The 26,829-nt window shown below is 36.1% G+C and overlaps 1 protein-coding gene across 1 annotated transcript in view; it reads left to right on the forward strand.

Annotated features, from left to right (window-relative positions):
• The window catches only part of Cht11 (Chitinase 11), a 141,093-nt gene that overhangs the window by 61,364 nt on the left and 52,900 nt on the right, over nt 1-26,829 (forward strand). Inside the window, exon 5 of the mRNA XM_067138935.2 lies at nt 13,727-13,960. Within this exon, the coding sequence (XP_066995036.2) occupies nt 13,727-13,960 (234 nt within the window). The remainder of the gene's footprint in view (nt 1-13,726; nt 13,961-26,829) is intronic.

Here is a 26,829-nt window from a genome sequence, read left to right on the forward strand (position 1 = left end):
TTGCGTGACCCATGGACACATAATTACGTAGTGTTGTTTAATGTGCTGGTGAATAGAATCATATATTGTTAATTGTTGTGTTTCCAGAATGTAATATTACTTTACAGGGTATAAGAATAATATAGTTACTTATTGTTCTAGTTATAATTATTTAATTAGATTGGGAACAATGGAGCAAGAACCCTGTATGTCTAGAAAAGAAAACAATTTTTCCAAAAATTGCACAAATGTGAGATGATGATGATGATGATGATGATGATGATTATGATGGTGATACGATATATTTTTAGATGATACCAATATTGATTCTTCCTTTGTCCCTGAGACTTCTGGTTCAGATGATGATGTTGATTCTGATTTGGAAAATAGTTTAATTTGTACATGACGAACTAAATAATGATAAATAATGATAGTGCTTTTAAAGAAAAGGTAGATTTTCTTGGTAATATAAAAGGCCAAATAAGGCTAAATGTGTTCCCTATCAAAGTATAATTCAGCGAATACCAGCATTCGCTCACTGTAAATTTGACGAAACTTGTCTTCAAAATAGGCTACAAATTTCTAATTTGAGAGGAGATTTGAGGATAATTCAATCAATTCATAGACTAAGGCATAGAATAAAGAAGATGAGCAATCGGTGAAAAGTGACAAACTTGTTTGAAAATGGACTTGTAGTCTTTGTACCTACCAGAAGAACATAAACACACAGCATATAAGCTATAAATTGTAACTGACCAGTGTGTCTGAAATGTTCCAGAAAAATTGGTGTTAAATGTTCATTGAACCGTAATGTGTATCTGAACCTACCCTGGTGCTCATTTTTTTTTTTTAAATTTAAATTGTTAGATATTGTTTTTCCTGTAACTCCCCATATTTTATACTAACGTCATGCTAATTGAAAATTTGTAAGAACAATCAGACTTACAATATTTTGCATGCATATATTCACCTTTACTGAGTGAGGAAGTTATATACTCTGTGTTTGTATTGCTGTATATATTAATGTACTAATTTGCCAGCAAAACAGTAAATTAGTATTTTATATATATTTATAAGAAGCACTTGAATGAATATTAAGTTTGTGTTAATTTACATTTTGCTGTATTCTGTTGGATTTTTAGTCTGTTTTTGCACTTTAGCAGATGGTAGCAGTCACACTTTTCCTTACACAGTCTACAAACACAATCATCTGTTGGGTTGTGGAATTTTGTCTTTGCGCATATTATTTTGTGGTGGAAGCTATGTATCACATATCATTTTTATGACATGTCTTTGTTCTTGAAGTTGTTTGGTCCAGTTACGATCGATCATGGCATCATTGCCATAGAATTCGGGGTCTATTTCCGTGCGTTTCTTAAGAAGTTTTTTCTGAAACTCTTGGAATGGGCCAGTAGATGGCAGTGGTAGATTAAGTCTTAGATCTTCAGTGAAGTAGGTTTCCCATGCCAGTACATAAACAAGTGTGGAGGGTGCCAGTTTACCTACTCCTAGGGCCTTCTTGAGGAATCTTGCTTTGACTCTTTCTATCAGGTTGTCCCATATTATTTCGATTCCATATGTGACAATTGGGGTTATTGCAGTCTTGAATAAAGTCATCGCTGTGTTAGGGATAGCATAGTTAATATTCTTGATTTTGTGAATGGCTCTGATTGCTGCTGTCGTTCTGCCTATGACGTGGTTATTGAAGGATGCCATGCTTGTTTGGAACGTGATACCCAACGTATTTGAATTTCTTGACTATTTCTAGTGTTTTATTTTTTAATGATATAGCGTCGAATTTGGCCATCTTGCCACCTTTTCTGAACACCATCTGTACCGTCTTTTTCCTAGTTAATTTCAAATTTGTTATCTGAAACCCAAGCTTCTAACTTCATCATTGTCGTCTGTAGTTCTGCCTTTGAGCTCGATCCCAGTGCCATGTCATCAGTGTACATTATTAGAGTAGTCTCAGGAGAATCCTGCATTTTTTGTGTGATATCTGCCATTGCTACCTTGAATAGTAGCGGACTTATGTCTCCTTGGGGTACCCCATTTGTTTGAATTACTTTCCTGGATGAGGATGCTCCATCTTCAATTTTGATTAGGTTGTAGTCTAGTATGGTCTCAGCGATTCTCACGAGCGTGTTGTCACCAATCATCTGTTTTAATTTTCCTATCAGGATATCTCTGTCGATAAGATCAAAAGCCAGTAGTCAATAAAGACGACATAGTACTTCCCTTTTGGATGCCTCAGTGCCTCTTATACTTATTCTTTTAGATATACTGTGGCTTGTAACGTGCTTTTTCCTTTACGGAAGCCTAGTTGGCATTCTGGTATGAATGGGTCTATTTTGTTATTCAGGTGATTTGCTACAATAATTGCAAATGCTTTGTATAGATTGCTTTCTAGAGCTATACCTCTATATGAGTCAGAGTTGTCAGTTTCTCCTTTCCCTTTGTAGAGTATCTTCAGCATTTCTGTTCTCCAAACTTCTGGTATTTTGCCTAAATTTAGACATTTGTTGAACAGTTCTGTCCAAAGCTGTAGTAAATAGTCTTGAGTACTTTTTAAGTGTTCTGTATATATGTTGTCCGGTCCTGCTGCCTTCCCTTTTTTTTTCTTCATAGCTACTTAAGATATAAGAAAAAACCCACCCTAACAGTCACCACAATCCATCAAGATTCTTCACACCCCCAAATTCACAAATGAGCAGCATACAACAGCATGGTATACCGAGCCTTCAGTGTTCCAATGTCTAAAAGAGATCTCAAAAATGAGTTGAACACTATTCGTACTATAGCTAAATCCAATGGATACAACAGTTTCTTTATAGAAAAAATAATCAATAAATATAAATACTGCCCTTCTACCACATTGAAAAAAGATAAGAAAAACAATTCCTCTCTTTTTATCTTTACCTTCAACGAACAAATCTACCGAGTCACCAACATCTTTAAAAAGCACGATGTAAAAGTAGCTTTCAAAACAAACAATAGAAACGCACAAGTCTTACATAATGCCACATCCATAAACAAGTTCAATAGTTATTCAAAATCAGGAGTATACAGGATCATTTGCAACAGTTGTAATTCTTCTTACGTCAGACACACTGGGAGAAATTTTAATATAAGGTACTCGGAACACGTCAGTGCCCTAAAATACAATAAATTTTCAGCTGTAGGACAGCATATGCATGACTATAATCACAAATTCACAGACATAAAACAAGATAAGGAAATTCTCAAAATCATCATCTAAGAACCCCTCCTTAACATTACCAAAAGCTGCTTCATACATTTAGATCAATATTTCAACCCAAATCATAATCTTAATGAAATTTCAGAAAAGCCAAATATCCTTTTTGACCTTCTAATTCCCATTTTCAGTAACGTCAAACCAACAAGTCATAATTCAGTTTTTCATAATATTCACAGCACCTTTCCTCAACAGCCATCCTTTTTTCCCCACATCCTTCAGCCTTGTCTTAATTCCCCCTTCCCCCAAACCCACCCCTTTCCCCTCCCCTCTCCCCTCTCCTTCCTTTTCATTTGAATCTCACAACAGTTAGTCTGAGGCACACACAACAATAGGCCACACACCTCAAGCTGTATTGAGAGGTAAGTCTCATATAACCTATGCCATCTAACATATTCTCTCATTCAATTCATTAATTTAATTTTATCTCATTTATTCAGGTTCACTTCATGGGCAGCGCAATGAATTGCAAATTTTATACCAGACACAATGTATCTGTGTTAACCACATGTGCTGTCCTGACAATGTCCAATAACATTTCAGCATGATTTAACAAGCACCATGAGAGCATCTCATTTTATTACCTTGATTGATGATGAAACAACATCTAACAGTTCTCCGTCAGCTAATGGTTATTTACAGCAGTGTCCAATGGCTTGCATATGACTAACACCACTCAAATAGATTTGGTGATGAACTACGGGATCAACTTTTACCAGTTCCCATTTACTATTGAGTTATTAATGACTAGCTGATATACCCGTGCTTCGCTACGGAATTCTAGATTGTATACAGAATTGTAGGTTAGGTAGAGTACACGTTGTGAGCAAGACTGTATTAAATTGCATAGATCTTTGTTACCCTAGAAACGCGACGGGTAAATCACCAAACGTCTTTTCCCATATGAAGACTGCATTAGGGAATTTTCATTGTAATGGTAGGCCGCTTGCCTACCATCATTAACAATCAGGTTGGGGTTTTCTCTATAATGGCAGACACTCCATCTCCAACTGCCATTTTACATCCTCCGAAAGACTGTCTTGGTGGTTTTCCCAACTGAAATGAACATAGGTCATTAGAATGACGTCAGTAGGAATGGCGCGAGTAAAGCAATGATTTCACATGAAATACTCAATCAAATGAAAAACCACACATTTTCTTACTTTTAACGAACAATACTACGCTGCCGATCTAACAGTCCAAAGTTCCAGAGCTGGAACGACCAGGCCGCAGACAGCAGTGATACATGAACACTCTTAGTCTTTTTTCGGGGGGGGGGGGTCGAATAGTGAAGATTTCCAAGGCAGAAACTATGCCCTTTTACTAATCTGTTTCCTAGGAGTACCCAATGAGTCGGGAAATCTCAATTCACTACACTGGCGGCGGAAAAATCTATCTGACTTGGAGGCAAATTCTTCCTCCAAGCCAGAGGAGAAACCCCCCCTTCACTGCGAATTTTGAATAAAATGAATGTACAATTTAATAAAAGTGAAGAGGAAGAAGCCCTTTTTAAGAAACGGCTCTTTTCAGGGTTGAATTTTGAGTTACTTAGTGAATTGTGATGCTATTTGGAATATGCCTAAATTGTAATTCTAGACCAGGTCGTGCTGCTGCTGCTGCTGCTACTACTACTACTACTACTACTACTACTACTACTACTACTACTACTAAGTGAACCTTTGCCTTAACAGTGCACACTGGTCATTCAAACCAGCACGTCAGAGTAGGGATCGAATAGCTGGAATACCATGATGAACCAGTGAGTTACGTACCAGCAGAACGGTATCAGAAAATGTATGAACCAGAGGAATGACATGCTAAAGAAGAAAGTTCTCTCACTCCCCAGCTATTTCCCGCCAATATTCCATCAGGCTGTTATACTTGGTACACAGCAGTAATCCCATCTATCCGAGTTGAGTGGCAGCATAAGAGACAAAGAACATCACCACAAACAATGGTCAATGTAATGTTATTGTTGATCAATGTTATGCGCTTTCAGTATTGTAGGCCTTCACATTTAGTTTTCTTCTGACTTTGAAATACCACTCTTATCATAGTCGGTACGGTGAAAATGAATAAAACATAAATGTTCGGGAATTGTATTCTCTATAACTTGTTATGCAGTACTTTTCGATAGGACCAATAACATAGGTATTTAAAAATTAAATTTTAGGTGCCTTCCCCTAAACTACAATTTCATACAGGGCAAATAAAATTGTTTATAACTTAGTCTGTAGTTTCTTATTCCCCAACTCTATATACCAACTTTCATTAAATTCTGTTAACCCATTTTCTCGTGGCTCGGCGTTGATATGGACTTGGCAACAGAAATACAAATTCATGAATATGTGTTATCAAAGCCGGTACGGTAACTATGTATGACATAAATGATCGAAAATTTAATTCTATATAACTTAAGTTATGGATCGAAAATTTAATTCTATATAACTTAAGTTATGTAGTAATTACCGATAGGACCACTAATAATATAAATATTTGAGAATTACATTTTAGGCCTTCCCCTAAACTACCATTTCACTCAGCGTGAGTAAGATGATTTATAGCCTAGATTGTAGCGGCTCATCCCCCGTCTTCACATACTGATTTTCATTAAATTCTCTTCAGCCGTTTTCTCGTGATGTGTGTACATACATACATACATACATACACATACATACAATCATACATTCATACATACATACATACATACAGACACACAGACAGACAGACAGAAATTACGGAAAAGTAAAAAGTGCATTTCCTTGCTACTATGGACATGACCGATACAGAAATACCATTCTTTTCAAATTCTGAGCAGTGTACAGACAAAACTCTTTATATATAGATAGATAGATAGATAGATAGATAGATAGATAGATAGACTAGCAATTACCCACAGCTTAGCTCACGTGGACTTCGTAATTTGATCAAAGTAATCGTTCCTTGGCATTGTACTAAGACAATATCTGAAAATTCCTAAAGTATAAAAACTCGCCACAAAATTGAGTTTCATTTACCCCAGAAATTCTTTGTAAACCATGTTTGTGGTATTACCTTTTGGGGTTAAGACGACCATGCGACATAGAAGAGTACGTGTCAGAAACAGCCTTCTCTGAAGTCGAAAAAATAAATACATGTTTATTTATTTTTAAAGGAGATTCCAAATACCGATTCCCACATCTGTAACATCTTCAGTTTTTGTGATATACATAAGTATCCCCACAAAAAGAATTCAACCCCTTAATCAGTCCTTCCCCCACCTACATCTAGGTATGTTTTCCGAAAACAGAAATACATGCTTCTTTATTTTTAAAGGAGATTCCAAATACCAATTTTCACGTCTGTGACATCTTCAGTTTTTAAGATATAAGTATCCTCATAAAAAATAATTCAACTATTTTTAACTTATTTTCACCCCCTGTTAAGTGCTTTCTCCAAAAACAAAAACATACATGTTCCTGTATTTTTAAAGGACTTTCCAAATACCAAGTTTCTTGTCTCTAACATGTTAAGCTTTTGACATACAATGTAGATATACCGGTATTAATTTTAAAAATTCACCCGCTTTTCCAATTCTTTTCAATCCTTTAATTGGATTTTTTGAAAACAAAAAAATACGTGTTTCATTACTGTTAAAGAAGATTCCAAATAACAGTTTTCATGTCTATACGTCTGTAACACCTTCAGTTTTTAGATAAATGCATCCTCATAAGAATAATTCAAATTCTTCTTCTTCCCACCCCTCTCCCGCCTTAAGTGGACTTTCCGAAAAAAAATCTTGTTTCTTTATTTTGAAAGAAAATTTAAAATACCAACTTTCACGTCTGTAACAGCTTCATTTTTAAGATAAGGTATCCTCATAAACATATTTCAACTCCTTATTTACTTATTTTCAACCCCACACCCCTTACGTCGATTTTCGAAAAAAAAACAAAAAAACAAATGCGTGTTCCTTCACTTTTAAAGGAGATTCCAAATACTAATTTTTACGTCTGTAACATCTTCAGTTTTTGAGATATAAGTATACCCATAAAAGTAATTCAACACACACCCCCCCCCCTTCCTACCCGTTAAGTGGATTCCCCACTCCCCAAAAGTGCGTGTTTCTTCATTTTTAAAAGAGATTCCAAATACCAATTTTCACGTCTTTAACATTTTTAGTTTTTGAGATTTACTCAGTCCGACATCATTAATTTTCAGTTCCGGTCCTATGTCGGACCTAGTCCGGCACTACTTTGAGGTTATATATTTCGTATGCTGGAGCAGAAATGGCGCCGAGCTTTACGCAGTATACAGCCTTGGCATTTATCTCTTGCCTACTGTCATCTGCTGTTCATTCCTTTAAGCTGAATTGTGTTTTCTTTGGAGATAATTCCTCACTGTCACTGCTGAGTTTACTTTCGTTATCAACATGGCGTCCACCAGCCGCGGCATGGAGCCTAATGATATTTACGAACAGTTATGTGACAGTGGCGATATTGACGATGATTTGTTGACAGATTCTGATGGTGACAACCGGAATGGGCAAGGAGAAGAAAGAATTTTGAAGCCTGGTGCCATTATAGATTACACAGGCAAAATGGGAGGGGTCGATCGTGCTGATCACTACTGCTCATCTTATGGTATTGTAGTGAAAAGCCTGAAGTGGTGGATGAAATTGTACTGCTGGGTGTTGGAGGTAGCTTTGGTGAACAGTTTTCGCCTATATAATTTGCAACAAAAGGCAGAAAATAAGCTCGAGGTGAATCACAAAACATTCAGGGACCGAGTTATTATGGGGCTTGTTGGGGACGTTAGGAACAAAAATGCCCGTAAGCGCGGCCGACGGAGCAGCTGTATCGAAGAACGTCGACTGAACTGGAAGCTACACATCATAGATGCTCGCCAGGATAAAAAAAACAAGGACTGTGCCATGTGTTCCGACAGGAAAGTGAAAGGAGGCAGAAAGGAGACATCATTTTTTGTGAGACCTGTCCAGGGAACCCAGGACTACACCCGAACAAATGCTTCCGGAAGTACCATACTTTGAAAAAATATCGCTGATAACGTGGTTAACTTGACTGATAATAAATAAATTTGCAGTTCGTATTATTAATGTAAAAATTCAGCTTTTTACTTATGTAGTACTTCCTTCCCATATTTGCCTAATGTCAAATTGGACCTGTGCAGGATGCAGGTGGAAAATCAATTGGACCCCAAAGGGTTAAGTGGATTTTCCGAAGACAAAAGAAGGCGAGTTTCTTTACATTGAAATAAGATTCCAAATACAAATGTTCATTCCTCTAACTTTTTCAGTTTTTTAGATATAAGTATCCTCATAAAAAGAATTCAACTCCTTTTTCACCCCAGCCCGTTAAGTTGCATCTCCCCCCCTCCCCCCATCAAAATGCATGAATATTTATTTCTTTAAGGTGATTCCAAATACAAATTTTCACTTGTGTAACATTATGTATTTGAGATATAAGTTTCTCCAGAAAAAATTAAGTGAATTTTCCAAAAAACCAAAAAACTTGTTTCTTTATTTATAAAGGAGCTTCCAAATTACAATTATCATGAATGTAACATCTTAGGTTTTAAGATATATATATATATATATATCCTCATAAAAAATAAATTAAACTCCTTTTTCACCGCCCTTGCCGTCAAGTTCATTTTCACCCACCCACCCCGCACCCCCCCTCCGACATAAAGCGTGTTAATTTTTAAGGGAGATTCCAAATACTAATTTTCACGTCGGCAGCATGTTTAGTTTTTGAGATATAAGTATCCTCATGAAAGGAATTACATTCCTTTTCCACACAACCCCCGCCCATTAAGTTGGTTTTCCCCACCCAAAAAATGTGTGTTTCTTTATTTTTAAAGGAGATTCCAAATACCAATGTCCACGTCTGTAATCTTCAGTTTTAAGATTTAAGGTTCTCACGAGAGAGAATTCTTTTTTCTTACTTCCTTTCACACTCGCCACTCAAGTGAATTTTCCAAAAACAAACAGTACACGTTTCTTTAAAAGAGCTTCCAAATACCAATTATCCCGACTGTAACATCTTCAGATTTTGAGATGTACAGGTATGTATCCTCGTAAAAGCAATCCATCTCCATTTTCATCCCCCCCTCCCTACCAAGTTGATTCCCCAACCAAATGTGTGTTTCTTTCTTTTTAATAGAGATTTCAAATACCAAGTTTACGTTTGTAACATCTTTAGTTTTTTGGTGAATATACACATTCTCATACAAATAATTCAACTAATTTACTATTCTTTCACGCCACCCCTCCCCCCCCACCCCGTTAAGGGTTTTCCCGAAAACCAAAGAATACGTGTTTCCTTACTTTTAAAGGAGATTCCAAATACCAATGTTCACGTCTGCAACATGTTAAGTTTTTGAGATATACTGTAGATATGCTAATTTTAATTATTTGCCCCCTTTTTCTCTTCCTCTTAACTGGATTTTCCTAAAATAATATTAATGTTTCTTTACTTTTACAAGAAATTCCAAATACCAGTTTTCAAATCTGTAATATGTTACTTGTCTGAGATAATTTTGCAGAAATAGTCTTTTTAAAACTTCACCCCGTTTGTCACTCCTGTCCACCCCCTATTCATCGGATTATCCAAAAATGCAAAAATACTTTTTTCTCTATTTTCAAAGGAGATTCCAAATTTCAATTTTCATGTCTGTAACATCTTCACTTTTTGAGATATAAGTCTCCTCATAAAAGATGTTCAACCACTTTTCTCCCTTTTTCACTCCCCTTAATGGGATTTTCGGAAAACAAAAGAATACTGTATGTGTTTCTTTATTTTTAAAGGAGATTCCAAATACTAATTTTCACGTCGATAACATCTTTAGTTTTTGAGATATAAGTATCCTCATACAAAGAATTCAACTAATCTTTCAGTTAATTCAGCCCCTACCCCATTAAGTGGATTTTCCAAGGACGAAAGATTATGTGTTTCTTTTCTTTGAAAGAACGTTCCAAGTACAAATTTTCATATCTCTAACACCTTCAGTTTTGAGATATAAGTATCCTCATGAAAAGTATTCAGCTCCTTTTTCACTCCACCCCCTGCCGTTAAGTTGGTTTCCCCCCACCCAAAAAATGTGTGCTTCTTTATTTTTAAAGGAGATTCCGAATACCAGTTTTCACGATTGTAACATCTTTATATTCTTTGGTGTATATATGCATTCTCATACAAATAATTCGACTTATCTTTCAATTTTTTCACACCCCCCCCGTTAAGGGTTTTTCCTGAAAACTTAAAGAATACGTGTTTCCTTACTTTTAAAGAAGATTCCAAATACCAATGTTCACATCTGCAACATGTTACGGTTTTGAGATATAGATATGCTAAATTTAAAAATTCACCCCCCCCCCCTTTTTTTTGAATTCCCCTTAACTGGATTTTCCAAAAAAATTATTTATGTGTCTACTTTTACAGGAAATTCCAAATACCAGTTTTCAAATCTGTAATATGTTACGTTTCTAAGATAATTTGCAGATATACGGTAGTCTTTTTTAAATTCACCCCGTTTGTCACTCCTGTTCACCCACTATTCATCGGATTATCCAAAAACACAAAAATACGTGTTTATTTTCAAAGGAGATTCCGAATTTTAATTTTCATGTCTATAACATCTTCACTTTTTGAGATATAAGTCTCCTTATAAAGGGTGTTCAACCACTTTTACCCCTTTTTTTCACTCCCCTTAATGAAATTTTCCGAAAACAAAAAAATATGTTTCTTTATTTTTAAAGGAGATTCCAGATACTAACTTTTACGTCTGTAAACGTTTAAGTTTTTGAGATATAGATATACTCATTTTAAAAATTCACTCCCCTTTTTACTCCCTTAGCGACGGGATATCCAAAAATCCTCCCTTGGCGAGCACCTACATGTTAATATGAACGTACCCCCAAAATTTCATTTATGTCCAGTAGTTTTGGCTCGGCGATGATGAATCAGTTAGTTAGTCAGTCAGTCAGTCAGTCAGTCAGTCAGTCAGTCAGTCAGGACAAGTTACTTTATATATATATAGATTAGATGTTTTGTGTATATAAATTAATACTTGAAATATTCTCTCAATGATGAGCATACTCAAGAAGTTAGAACCTAGTTTATTTTCAAATTTAATCATATTTTCATCCCAGTTTTTAATGTCAATTTGTATATATTTGTTTCATTTGTTCTATGTCAGTTGTGTGCATGTACATTTGTTCAGTTATTAGATGTTTTACATTAAGGCTGAAGATGGCCAGCCCTGGCCGAAACTAGTCCCTAATTAATTAATGTAATTTAGAATATTACATATATAGTATTGAAAGGTGGACCATTACTACATTAATTTAATAATTATATTGTCCTTTTTTTCCTTTACTGATTGCCGTCTGTACTTCCCCCGTGGTTAGTCTAATTTCGTGTTCTGGATTGACAGAGTGGTTTGCGGTGTCACATGTTTCCCTGCTGTCTCTGTTTAGAAGCACTGAGAAGTGTTTTTTCCATGTTTCCATTGGTATTTCCCTCGCTCTGCCTGCTTGCTTTTTCTTGAGGGCAGCAAATGGGTCTGTTTCCACGCTTCATGGCTTCTGCTTCCAGATATTCAACTCGCTTTTCTTTTAGAAGTTTTCTGTAATTCTTTCTTTTGATGGTGTATGCTTCCAAGTAATCAACGGTCTCTAGTTTTCTGAGTATAACGTACGTAAAGTGTAAACGGTGATTGATTGATGAAGTGTAGCTCCACGATAAAGTCAGTTTAAGTGCATCTTTAGAAAAGAATGATATATAAAAGTGATTTGTATAACTATTTCACTAACTGCGAGCAAGTTTATAGTGAATGAATTATTGAATTGTTTGGTGAAGATATTATCAGTAATCATTTGGTGAGTGAACTCAGTGTCATTTTGTATGGTGCTAGCAAAGAGTTTATTTACATAATACACAAAGAGAGGAAATCAAAGAATCATTTTCCATGACTGGGAAAGAACGACAACGCCCCATGCTGCAAACAGTTTAACAGATAGTGATGCCGGTGTTTGCTGTATCGATAGTTGTAATAAATGGTTTCACAAAGATTGTGTCAGTATCGGCTCTGGAGACTATACTACTCTCCAGAAACCTAGCTGCACATTGTTATGGCTTTGTACACCTTGTAAAAAAAGAGCTCGAATAGCTCAAAAGAAGCAGAAGCAAACTCAAAGATATCAGAAAAAAAATATAAACATTACAGGAAACAGTCCTAGCTGGAATCAGAGAAGAAATGAGGAAATTTGTTGAAAACCACGCCTGCAAAGACAATGCAATCAACAAAGAACAGACATCAAAGACATCTCCAGATATAGAAACAAACCAAACTCCATAAACCCCACCAAAAGGACAGAAAACAGACTCCTCTAAAGATCGAACAGCTTCAGATATACCGATCCAAAATAAGAACTCAACGACTAGACCCGGAAAATACTCAAAAAAGGAAAGAACCCACCTAAGGACATCTTGACTGGACCGGAAAAAAATTCCAAGGAAAAGTGCACGGATGGAACAACACAAATCCAGAACTATAGATCTTCACCTTGCTCATGTGCTATCTTTGGAGACAAGGAGAAAACAAGTGATCTAAATGAATCCAGCTTGCCAACAGTGACCGAAGACTCCAGACCCGAAGAAGAAACACCCTGGAACACAGTGGTGAAAAAATCCAAACAACATCGTAAGACCATCATCGGGACAAAATAAAGCAATGAAGAACTACAGCCGGCAACCAAAACCACAGGGCTATATGTGGGAAAGATAAAAGAAGAAACCCCAGAAGATAACATTAAAAACTACTTATTAAGAAATGGCATTCTACAGATAAAAGCATGTGAAATGCTTAATACAGCTGGACCCATGAAGCCTGCAAATTGGGAATTACTTTTGAATTCCTACAAGCAACAGAACAACCAGACTTCTGCCCTATAGGTATTAGTATTATTTTGTATATCATTGTCTATCAGACATTTAGTTTTAATTGTATATTAAAAATCATTCTTACCGGGCGAGTTGGCCGTGCGATTAGGAGCACGCAGCTGTAAGCTCGCATCCGGGAGGTAGTGGGTTCGAACCCCACTGTCGGCAGCCCTGAAGATGGTTTTCTGTGGTTTCCCATTTTCACACCAGGCAAATGCTGTGGCTGTACCTTAAGGCCACGGCCGCTTCCTTCCCATTCCAGGGCCTTTCCTGTTCCATCGTCGCTATAAGACCTATCTGTGTCGGTGCGACGTAAAGCAAATAGCAAAAAAATCATTTTTCCTGATAAGGATTAAGCTTTTAAACTACAAAAATCATAGCCAAGTATAAAATAATACTGTAGATATATTTTGTTTGCCTGTTTGTGGAAGACTGCATTACTGGTGACTATATTATGCAAGGCAATGAGAAGTATAACTTCTGCAGTTCTTAAAACTTTCTTAAGTTGATTTTTTTCTTCAATTACACTTAATTGTATGCTTATTTTCAGATTCATAAAGGAAATCCTGTCCTTGGCAAAGGAATATTCTCTCGATGGTATAGACTTGGACTGGGAATTTCCAGCTTGGCAGGGTGCTGCTATGGAGCGTGTACACTTTTCTCTACTGTTAAAGGAAATAAGAGAAGAACTAAATAAAAAGAAACTGCAGCTGCTCTTGAGTGTGGCTGTAGCAGCCCCTAGACCCGTTATTGATGTAGCATATGATGTACCAGAATTGGCACAGTAAGTGGTACTATTTTAGTTTTCTCTTTGTTTACATTAAATTAGTTAACATAATGTCCAACTCGTTGGCTGAATGGTCAGCGTACTGGCCTTCGGTTCAGAGGGTCCCGGGTTCGATTCCCGGCCGGGTCGGGGATTTTAACCTTCATTGGTTAATTCCAATGGCCCGGGGGCTGGGTGTTTGTGCTGTCTCCAACATCCCTGCAATTCACACACCACACACAACACTATCCTCCACCACAATAACACGCAGTTACCTACACATGGCAGATGCCGCCCACCCTCATCGGAGGGTCTGCCTTACAAGGGCTGCAATTGGCTAGAAATAACCACACAAAATTATAATTATTATAGTTAACATAATGATGCTATAGGGTATACGACTGGAGTCTGATCATTTTTCCTCTGTAATGTGCATACCAGCCAGCTTTCCTGATTTAGGCGGGAGACTCCCGATTTTCGACAGTTTTTCCCACCTCCCGGTTGTTCCATTATTTCTCCCGATTTTAGCTTTTGTTTTGGTGAACTTCAAACATTTGTTATCAAAACCCACCATTTCAGCATTGTATGCCGGTGGCTGGAAGTCTTTCACTCATTGGCTGCTTTCAAATGGAATATCGACGTTTATTAATACAAGAAATGCGGGCGAATGTGCGATGTTTATTGAAACCAAGCAGGAAACATTACGAACATCTATCTTACTTCTTGATTAAACATCGATACGGTCATGAAATGGACAACATGTAATACGAATGCTAACCAAGCAGGAAACATTACGAACATCTATCTTACTTCTTGATTAAACATCGATACGGTCATGAAATGGACAACTTGTAATGAAACCTGTATATCGATTGCCAATCTCTCGTTCTCGCATGCTATGTTCGTGTTAGTTCACATCAGTCTAGTCGATTCTAGAGACTAGATGCTAAATTTGGATTCTTTTTTAGTAATCTAGTGTCAGAATTTCAAAGATATCGACTAGTGACATCTGTAGAGATTTTAGGAGCCATTTGGAGACAATTCTGGCAAATATTAATTTATTATTTGATTAAAAATAACATTGCACTTCTCATAATTGCGCAGGCGCGTGATGCAATATATTAATCTACTCATTTGCTAAGTAGTGGCATCTAACTGCGTGACTGATTCACACATGTGGAGCATGAGTTCGTGCCATTTTCGGAAGGCTTATCAAAGACCGATGATCTCACTAACATACTCCTTGTGAGGGAATAGAGATGTGTAATTTTTAGCCTTGTAGCCTTGTATAGCAACAGTCGTGTTTTGAGACAGTAAGTATGAAAATATATACCATGGTACTCCTGTATTGCCCAAGACATGCAGAATAAGCAGTTTTGACCAATTGTATCTCCTGATTTTTGTTTTGTAAAGTTAGCAGGTATGAATGTGTAAATGGTTCTACTAATTTCAACACAGATATGTGCAATACTCTTACCTTTTACGCATATATTTTTACATTAATAATAATAATAATAATAATAATAATAATAATAATAATAATAATATTGTGTGTTAAGGAGGGGGGTGTATGACCTCATTGTTTGGCTCCTAAGGCATTTATTATTTTACAATTAGACTGTGCCTAAATAGAAATTGTAGTGCAGTTGTTTTAGGAGTTAATATCTTGCTTGTTTTATTGTCATGTAATTTGTAGTTCTTGTGTAGTATACAGTATTTCTTTCCTTTGATTTTTATTCACAGAATATATTACCGTATTTTCTCGCGTAATTAATGCACTTTTTTTATGAAGAATACAGGCGAAAACTTCGGATGCGTAAATTATTCAAGGAATTGAGATGTTTAAAAAATTATTTACAAATCATTTGCATTTAAAAGATAAGTCAAATATAATATACACACAATTGCTTCAACTCATTTGCAGTTATCGTCATTTGGCATAAAATTCCACCATGAGACTTTTTCTGAAAAGTCAAATGGGGTACATCAGGTAAGTTGGACATGTGGGTTTGAACTATCAACCCTGGAAAATATCTTCCCATTACGAGCTGACAATACAACCCGAAGTGAAATAAACATGAAGCAATAAAAGTACAATTCATGTAAGTACATAATGACATACCGGCAAAAAAGAAAATTGTCCAACAGGGGAAGGGCCGGGTAGCAAAGGTGGGACCCTGCTAGATTTCCCGAAACTGTTTGTATCCAATCTTGTACAAATGACGTGTCCATCCACCCTTTTTCTTGGATACGAATGTGGATCCCTCACAGAAATTTTAATTTAGGTATTGTTTTTCGTTTTAGAACAACGTAAGTTGCAAGCTTTCTATCACCTGTTACAGCCAGCATTGCATTACATCGTTGTTTCTCACTTCCGGTAGTGCGTACAATAACACTCGATGCCCCTTTATCAATTGTTGGACTTTGTGGCATTTGGAAACTGATTGGCATCTGACCTGCGGTTCCTGTTTGGGAGAGCGAATATTCCTTCACTTTGCACTTCTCAGTTACAAAGCGATTAAAATCAATTACTTTTTCGTTTAAATCGTTTGGCGTTGTTTGGCATAATGTTGTTCTTCGTCGAAGAGAAAGTCCATTTCTCTTCATAAAATTAATCATCTAGCCTCAGCTAACCTTCAAATCTGAGACACTGATTCCATGTGCAGCAGCTAGTTCTCTTCCTTCAAAGTACAGCATTTCTTTCAGAATGACATATCCAATGTTGCATAATGAAATCACATTTAAACAGATCCTCCTCTACTTTCGGAAACGTGTCGCTTTTTGGTCTGAAAAATGCTTTGCGAGAATTGTTGGTTGCTTGAAGTGCACTTCTCTGTCTCCGCGGTAGCGCACATTGCATCCGGACACAGAATACTTGCGGCCCGCTGCACTTTTTCCGTATGTTTCTGCGTAACTGATCACGGCGAGTTTATATGATGCAGTATTACTCGAATATCTGCTTACTGTGGACTAACAAACAATTTTGAGATCACAGAAAACGCATGTCCTGTACGCAAAACGCTCGTAAAATATGTTTGTACCAGACTGGAATAGAGCGTCACTAGTCGCTTCTGCACTGATTCTCTTACTGCACAAGTGCAGTGGTATTTCCTACCGGCTGATAACAGCACATTGCCCAGTATTTGGAATGCCTGCTTTCACAGTGGGAAGGCTGCTACCTGAGTAGTTGACATATTTATTTCGAAATGCATCTGGAGCTGCGTGATGGATGTTTGAAGAAGTGGGAGCGTCAAATACGTGAACACTTCTTTTTCTCCACTTTGGACTCAAAAATATTGGGATGCGTAAATTGTGCAAGGCCATCAATTATGCAAGAAAATACAGTATTTGACTTTTGTTGATAATTTTTGTAATACTTCATAATAATTCTGAGAAGAATAGTAAATAATGCCTGAAAAATTAAGATGTAGGGACTGTGGGAGTGAGCAGGCAGTAAGGAGTATGAGGGAGCTGGCTGGCTGGCTGGCTGACTTCCATCTGGTCCTGTTAATGGCCAACCTCATCACTTCATTCAAACTCTTTCCCATTCCTAGGCATTTCTCCTCAATCATCTTCTTCCAAGTCATCTTCGTACAACTGTGTTTTCGAGCACCTTGGGGGTTCTGGTTGAATGCTGTCTTTCTATGGCTCCAGTAGGCTTCCTTAGAGTGTAGCCTATCCACTGCCACTTTCTCTCCTTTATCTGGACTTCAGTTGGCTGCTGATTCGTTTCCTCCCATAGATCTTCATTTGATATGACATCCAGCCATCTTCTGTTAATGATGCATCTTAAGCAGCGATGCATGGAGACTTGATATAGATGTTGATTCCCATAGGGAACCTGATATTTTTGATATATTTGCAGTTGTTTAGCAGTCATCTGGGTGAATTTCCAAGTTTTGTAATTGTAAAGGAAGATGGTGTTAATATTATTTTGTCTTAAAAAGTCGTATCTTATTCCTTCTACAGAATATTCCTATTCCTCCGTATAGGATACAGTTCAACAAAAGCACCATTTACTCTCCTGATACGGCTCTTGATGTCTTCTTTTGCTCCTCCAGTTGTAGTAACAATACTCCTTGGAATTGACCCTAATCTCTTTGGTCTTAACTAATATTTACCATATTTACTCGCTGTTAGACCCCCTATCTTAAACTTTTACAACCAAAAAATAAGGCGGGTCCAGTATGCGATAACCTCAAATTTTGTTCAGTGAACACATGGCTTCTAGGCTATGAGGAGCTATAAATTATACATGCAAACATTCTACACTATTCTTTAACAAACTTATGAATGTATTTGGGTTGGAAGGCAGTATTTCTAAATCTAAAAAGACAATAATAAATGGTGAACACGACTTTTAAGCCTACATAATTATAAAGTAAATATAGTCAGTTTAGTAACTCATATCACATCATTCGTTTCATCTCATTAATTCCTCTGATTAGGTTGATGTCGGGAAGGGCATACGATCATAAAAACAAGCTACAAAAATTTGTCTCGCTTCATACTTGACTCCGTAGAGAAAAGGGATAAGCGTATTGTATTATCATATTATGCAGTATTGATAGAAAATAACTTAATGGCCAGTCATTTGTCTCTGTCAGTTGAGCATTAGGCCTACCGCACACTAAACCTGAGTAAATCTAATTACTGCTTTCATTTGAATTATCGTCATGTGTCGTCATTCCAAATGACATCCCCCTTACTGCCATCTCGTCAGCCATACATTGAGAGCATTCGACTGTAGAGTCCAAAGAGTGAGAATCTATTCCCAAATGGTTTCTGAAGAGTTTGTGTATGTGTAGCAGAAGCCACTCCTTCCGAATAAAGACGTGCTGCAGAAAGCGTGCCAAACCACCAGCTGATAACTAGCGTATGTTACGAGTTGTATTTCCGAATGTAATACATAGTGACTGGAAGCGTTCTTTGCATAACTGCAGCTATTGAAAGACAAACCCTTATTTTTAAGTATATTTTATGCTTGTTTTCCACATTTATCACATCAAGATTTACCCAAACAGCTGTAAATGAGATAAGAGAGATCACATTGTTCAGGTTCCACGACAGGAAGACTAAAAATAAAGAACAGGAAAGTTTACCGCATTTATGGATATCTACCAGTGTGGCTTTAATGTGTTTTATCATCATAATGTTTAATTTCGCACGATCGTTGTCTCCATTTTTTTATTAAAGCATAGTATGTTTTGTTTGGCGTCTCCGAAATCATTAAGTGGGGATGTAAAATTATTATTATTATTATTATTATTATTATTATTATTATTATTATTATTATTATTTGTGAGGTACGTTGCCAAGTAAAACGATAGTTATGACTGTATTGTTTTTATCGCGTTTTAAACCTACTTCTAATATAAAAAAAAAAACTATATTGGCCTGAGTTACGAGATATTATTACAAGTGATGAAAATCATTTTTCGTCCGTATTGAAAGTTTCATAAACTGTATATAGGATAATATCTTTTGTTTATTTCCACCTATTCAATACATTACAAGAAGTTGGCATTTACTTTAAAACATTATTCAGATGAGACATGTTTCGCCTCTCACTGTGAGGCATCTTCAGTCATTATCAAAAACCTTATTATTTTACCAGGCATCTGGTTAAAGATATTCAAAAATGTGTTTGATGATTATAAGAGAGGTAAGAATTACGTTAGTTATAAACATGTTCATGAAGTAACTAAAAATCCAATATATTGATAAAAACATATGTAGTTCTTTGTTGAATAGGACTTGTTTGATTCTACTATAGTAAGAGAAGGTGGCTTGAAGCCGTAGTCGTTAATAGATGTCTAATACATAGTGGAAGGCATAAAATATCAGTTCTATGAGAATATACATTACATTCAAATGATACTAAAAACTAGTGGATTCAAAGGTAGTACATATAAAATGTTCAATGAAATAACTATAGATCTAATAAAATGATAAACACATATGTAGTTCTTTGTTAATTAGGACGTCGTAAGATTGTACGGCTTAAAGCCGTAGTCATTAATAGATGTCTAATACATAGTGGAAGGCATATGAAATCATTTCAATGAGAATATATAATACAAACAATTGATACATAAAAACTGGTAGATTCATAAGAGGTACATTTAAAAATGAAGGCGTCATGTGACTATAAAAGACAGTTGATGGCTTAAAGCCGTAGTCAAAGTTTGAAATGTAGGCCAAATAACTGCTAAATATATGGTAAAAAGATATAAGTCAAAATATACAGCTTAGTATAAAAAATATGAAGGAAAAACATTCCAATTGCTTGACAAAAGTTACTTGACGTTGGCATGCGTATGTCCGTGATATTTATTGGTCAACATTTCGTAGGTTATTTTAGATTTATTCGGCAAGATTGCGTTGACAAGAAGTTCACCAGATGTTTATAGTTGGCCTAATTTGTAAAAAGAAAGTTGCAGAGATGATGATGGGTGGAAATTCTCAACGTTGGTATGGTTTTTTTGACGTGAAGGTTGGAGAGCTGTTGTGTTCTTCTTCGATGACAATATATTTTATAAAACGTTGATTGTAAATAATTTATACTATTGAAGAGTATTATGGAAGTTTGATGAAGCTGTTGAATTATTGTTGTTATAGAATGGTTCTGAAATGAAGAAAAAACTGTAGTTAATTTTGACGAAAATGAAAGGAAACATGGGAAGGTTTTCTTTAAGTGTTGTTAGTGAGAAAATGTTGGTGCTTACCTATGGCGTTGTAGGCCCATTTAACAAGCTGTGTGAGGCGCTATTAGGATACTAATGGTCACTAACGGTTTTTACTCCTTGTGTTGTACGTATGTCGTCTGGCTAGAGGGGGGTGGGTAGGAGGGGGCGGAGTTGTAGGCTTGTGATTCGTGAACGGGAGGGAGTTGTGAATGGTAGGGGAAGCGGAGGGGCGTGTATCATTTATTGGTTTCTGAATGGCGCGTGGAGGGGAATTACGTAAGATGGGAGGGGGAGGGGGGGTATGATGTATTTGTTGACGTAGGGGTGTTTGTTGATACTGTTTTGAAAATATTAAAAAACATTTGTCCTGAAGGTTTACATTATTGAATAATGTTACTATTTGGTCATATAAAGGGCTTCTATTGTCTATGGGATCATTTAAATTCTTATTAGCATTGAATTTTTGGTCCAAAAATATGTATAAATTTTCGAATTCGGTCATAAGTCTACCTTTTTTTACTGTTTTTAAAATTTGAAGGTCCTGTTCAATTGTGGTAAAGTTGTGCCCCGTTTCTTTCATGTGATTGCTCATTGCTGAGTGTTTATTATGTTTCTGAGCATTGAAATGTTCTGTGTACCTAGTTATGAAGCTTCTTCCTGTTTGTCCGATGTATGAGCTGAGGCACTCATTACATTTTAATCTATAGATACCGGAGCCTGAGTATTTATTATTTTCTGAATTTATTGTATTATGGTTGAAGAGAAGAAGAGATAGAATGATAGGACACATCTTAAGACACCCAGGACTTGTTCAGTTAGTTTTTGAAGGAAGTGTAGGTGGCAAGAACGGTAGGGGTAGACCGAGGTATGAATATGACAAACAGATTAGAGCAGATGTAGGATCCAATAGTTACGTAGAAATGAAAAGGTTAGCACAGGATAGGGTGGCATGGAGAGCTGTATCAAACCAGTCTATGGACTGATGACTCAAACAACAACATGGTTGAAGAACATTTTTTGGTTTGAATTTTGAGTTTTGAAAGCTATTTTGATCTCTTGATTTTTTAAGGTGTTGGTTACTTGGTGTATGATTGGGTTGGTGTATGTAAAGGTTGCGAACTTTGATTTTTCATTTTTTATTGGGGAGAGGTTTGTGGATAGTTTCAATTTAACTTTATTGATTAGTTTGTCTATGATAGAGGGATTATATCCATTAAAAGTGGCTATTTCTTTTATTGTATTTATTTCTTTTTTTAAATTGGTCGCTGAAAGGGGAATTTTTAGAGCTCTGTACACCATACTATAAAATGAGGACTGTTTGTGTGATTGTGGATGAAGGGAACTTTGTTTAATAGTTATAGGTGTGAATGAGGGTTTTCTGTAAATTTGGAAATCATTGGAAGTTCTTGTTATTGTGATGTCAAGAAAATTAATTGATTTGTGGTTCTCGTCCTCTTTAGTGAATTTAATATTGTTATCCAGATTATTTAAATAAGTTAATATGTTTTCACTATTGTTGAGGTTTTTGTCAATTATTACTAGCGTGTCATCAACATAGCGTAGCCAGAGATTTAATCCATTGATGTTATTTATTATTTTGCTGTTTTCGAGGTTTTCCATATAAATTTCAGCAAGTATTCCGGATAAAGGGTCTCCCATGGCCAGGCCTTCCTGTTTGTATATTTTATTGTTGAAAGTGAAAAAGTTGTTTTGTAAGACGAAGTTTAGTACTTTTAAGAATTCTTCTATTTCTATTTTGCTTAAATTGCTATGTTTGGAAAGATTGTTTTTTATTATTTCTATAGTTTTTTTAGCGGGAATGTTTGAATACATGTTAATGACGTCGAAAGAGCACAATGTGTGATTAGGTTTTAAGTTAAATTTTTTTAGAGTTTCACATAGTTCTATTGAATTTTTGGGGTTTTTGTTATGGAATTTGAAATGTTTTTTGAGAAATTTCTGGAGGAATTGTGAGGTTTTATATGTCAATCTTGTTTTTTCATTAAGACTACAGTATTGCCTTTGTCGGCTTTAGTTATTATTATGTTATTAGTGTCCACTTTTTTTCTTAATTCTTGGATCTGTTTTAGTGAGGACGAGTTATTTTTGTTAAAAATTTCTTTTACAAGGGCAGGTAATTTCTTTTTAATTTCGTATTTTATGTCGTTTTGTTTGTCTGTTGGAATTTGTTTGTTTATGTTTGTTTCAGCTTCGGCTATTGTAGTGATTATATCTTCTGCTTTATGTGGGTTGGGCCAATTGTGTTTTAAGCCTTGGTTGAATAAACGTGTTTCTTTATCTGTAAAGGTGACGTCGGATAGATTAATTGTAGTTGGAATATTGTTCCAAGGAGAGGGGGATATTTTTATATTACTGTTCCGGTTCATTGATTTTGCTTTTTCTTCTTTTAAGTGTGTCAATTTACGATTTAGTGTTTCTTGTTTTTTGTTCAATGCAATCTGTATTTTATATGTAATGTGTTGTTGATAAGAAAGCCATTCTAGCGGTGATAACGATTGCGCGAGAATCAAATGTTCGCGATAAAGTTGTGTATTTAATAAGGATTTCTTTCTATACAATAGTTTTATCTCATTTTTGAGCCAAAGGTTGTTGATTTTGTTTTGAATATCGTTAGATTTATGTTTCGGAATGTTTTTCCTTTGAGTCGATTTTAGAAATTTCGGCACTAGATTGGATCTTACACATTCTTTTAGGAATTGAATATCTTTTGAGATCTTGCTAATTTTTGTTTTAAGGTTTAGATACTTGTTTTTATTAGCCTGGTTGGCTTTATTATTACAAGTGATGAAAATCATTTTTCGTCCGTATTGAAAGTTTCATAAACTGTATATAGGATAATATCTTTTGTTTATTTCCACCTATTCAATACATTACAAGAAGTTGGCATTTGCTTTAAAACATTATTCAGATGAGACATGTTTCGCCTCTCACTCATTTTAACCCTCTCAGTGCCGTGTGTATTTGTTAGGTACTAGCCAAGAGTGCCACCCACATTTTGTCCCATTTGCAACTCTCTAGAAAAAAATTAATCACTCTCTCAATTTATACCCATTATCCATGAAACTTTTTTCTATTATATAAAAGGAATGTTCCTTTGAATTAATAGCACTTAATGCCTAAAGACATGTATAGTTATCGTTAAAATAAATGATGAATTTAAAATTTTTAAATTCAGTGAATGAAAATCCACATTTTAAGGCAAATACATAGTTCTAAAAATCAGTTTGAGACATTAGCTGATGGCATTTCTTGTAGTACAACCTCCTCACTGTCGTATTGAATAAAATGATGTTATTTGGAGTGACAATATGATACAAATATCAGAATATAAACTATAGGTTCAGCAACATGAGGAGGGGCATGTTTCTGTCGAGGTAACTCAAGGAAATTGTGAGATGGTTGTGAGCCCTTATTGAAGTGTTCATTTAATTAATCAGTCATCTATTCGAATGTACAGAGAATATTTCATTTTTAATAAGTACTAGTAACTGGCAGGGAACGTCTATATTCAGCAACACGTCACAATTTCTGCAGGGAGCTTGGAGCTCGGGTTTGTATGCTCGCCAGTTAAGTTTAGAAGGAGGAATTTCGACATGACATACACAAAGAGCAAGAAAACAATAGAACTCCAACGGACAACATTTCGGAGGCTCGGCAAGAGGCTACACGAGCTGCAAATACAAGTTTGAAGTAAGTGTCAGGCACGCGATATGTTGAGCCAATGAAATGATAGAGCCACAGTCGATATGGCCCCGATCGAGGATACAACGGCGTCTTAGAGGACAAATTAATAAAAACTATGACCGTGTGAACTAGCTACCCTTATTATTCGGCGAGATTCTATGCACTATGCAGGTAACATCGTGAGAAGAAGTTTTCATTTACGCGAGTGATCATTTGGGGACTTGTAAATTTTGTTGGAAGACGTTCAGTCTGCATTTAATCTATTCAAGTTTTCTGATACTGGGTGAATGGCATTTAACTTTCAATTTCCAGAGGGGGAGAACATTTTCATTTAATCATTTCGAATTCATAGTAGCCTGCCTGTGTGAATAGTTTCCAAGGGCATAAACTTTACAATTTCCAGTCCAGCATTTAAATGGGAAATATTTGACCTAGTTACGCGATTAGATAAAAGAAGTTGTTCCGCGACTGAATGAGAACTGGTTTCATGGTCAGTGGAAATTACTCCAGCTGTAGTATTCTAGTAACTGGCTGGTTTAATCTTGGCCTAGTTACTACATCGTGAACAAGGGGATGTTTTAGACGACTTCCAGAAGCAGAAGTAGTGACGGAAAATACATCACTTTTCGACGCCAGAATGGAGACCAAAGGACTGATCCAAGTCTTTTCTGAAGGCATCATCATCGATATGGCTGGCCAAAACATGATGGGGGCCAGCTGTCCTGAAAGGCTGGCGGCGATAAGTCATCGAAATAGATGAGTACAGAATTTTCAGTGTAATTGGGTGAGTCTGAACGTGTGTTAATGTTACAAAAGGAGATAGGTTAGTTTTAATGACAATAAATTTCACTTTGTTTGGAAGGACAGCATCCTATTTAAAGTAAATGTTAGGAAGCTTGTTAATGTAAATATAATTGTAACGTAATTGTGGACCGTTTGCATAAGGTTGCAGCTTGCTTTCTTACATTTTATTCTGACTTATTTAGCTGAGTGGGTAGAGTAATTTCTTTTAGGAGTCAGTTTCTTATTTTAGCCTCATAGATATTTTTGATTTGTTTTGCTTTGATGTTTGAGATGCAGTGTATGTCTCAGGGCTTAAATGTAAATAAGGATTCAAATTATAGTCAGGAAGGACTAGATTAAAGTATTATTAATGGGAGCACAAAGTGTACGGAAACATGCTGTCACGTTTTCTGGGATTTATTGCATGATGTGTGAATGATAGTGTGTGAGACAGTGGAGTTTGGATCCACAAATTTTGATTGGGTCATCTTCACGACTATTTTGTATATCAAGATTGTAAATTAGTAATTGATTCACGAGTTCCACGAACGCAGTTTCATATTTCGAGTTCCGAATATTAGAATAAATTTTCTGTGAAATTTATATTTATTATTATTTTTTTATTATTGTTATTAATGTGAGTTTCTCGAGTTGTTGTATTGAGATAATTCAGTAACTTTCCAATGTTCAGACATGATCAATTGTCAGTGTGGCAATTTCTTAGTTTCAGTTTATCATATTTATTACAAAGTTGGCCACTTTATTATTCATGTTTAACTTTGAGCGCAAGTGCTTTGATTTGTGACCAGCGCGGTCTTGTTTATTTTCATGCGAGTTTATGTTAGACGACATCATTTTATATACTTTTCCAGATTCGGCAACTTTAGGACATGTGATATTATTTAGTGTGATTTTTAGTAAGGGGACGCGTTCCTCATCTGAAAGGCCTGCATTTTTCTTGATTGTGTGACTTGCCTCGAGTAAAGCATTGAGCAGCGTATGCAGTTATCAGACTGTGCCTCTTATAATGGGCTTCTGATAAGTTCACCTGCATACACTCCAGCGTCAGTGGGTAGGTTCTGACACATCCCACTCTGATGAGTCTAGTGTCAGACCTAAGACGAAACGCTGGTTAATAGAGCAAATGCCTGAAAAGCTGTACATCTGATCTGTAAAGGGTTTGACGCTGTGGTTTTGATGTTTGCTGCATTATTTTGGGAGACATGAATCTCCACTTTGAGTCATTCCGTCGTGTGTTGGCATGGGTGATATGTTTGTCTACTGAGGAGTTTTATTTGAGCGACCTATACTTCGTGATGATTTTATTGGGTTTGTCCATGTCACTACGTGTTGCTGTAGACAATTTGTTTATTGTAACGTTTGGTTCGGATTTTTATTCAGGATCTAACCGCGCTGAGGAATATTTTGTGTCAAGTAATCTTTTTCAGGATACAACATTGAATTATGTGTTGAAAGTTGAAGCCTGCTCTGTTATTTTTTGTAGTTTGTGACATGTAATTTATTTCAGGAACCTGCGTTGAATAGGAAGTGTTGTTTAAAGTGTAATTTGTTTGCTTGTATTTTCCATCGAGGCTTTGAGTGAATGAGAGTTGCGTGAATGCCGCATGCTTTTCTTGATGAGCCCTGGAAAATATGACATGTTTTTGTTTCTTTGAATGTGTATATTTGCCATTTATGTGATTTTGTATG

This window comes from Anabrus simplex, chromosome 2 (genome assembly GCF_040414725.1).
Source record: "Anabrus simplex isolate iqAnaSimp1 chromosome 2, ASM4041472v1, whole genome shotgun sequence".
NCBI lineage: Eukaryota > Metazoa > Arthropoda > Insecta > Orthoptera > Tettigoniidae > Anabrus > Anabrus simplex.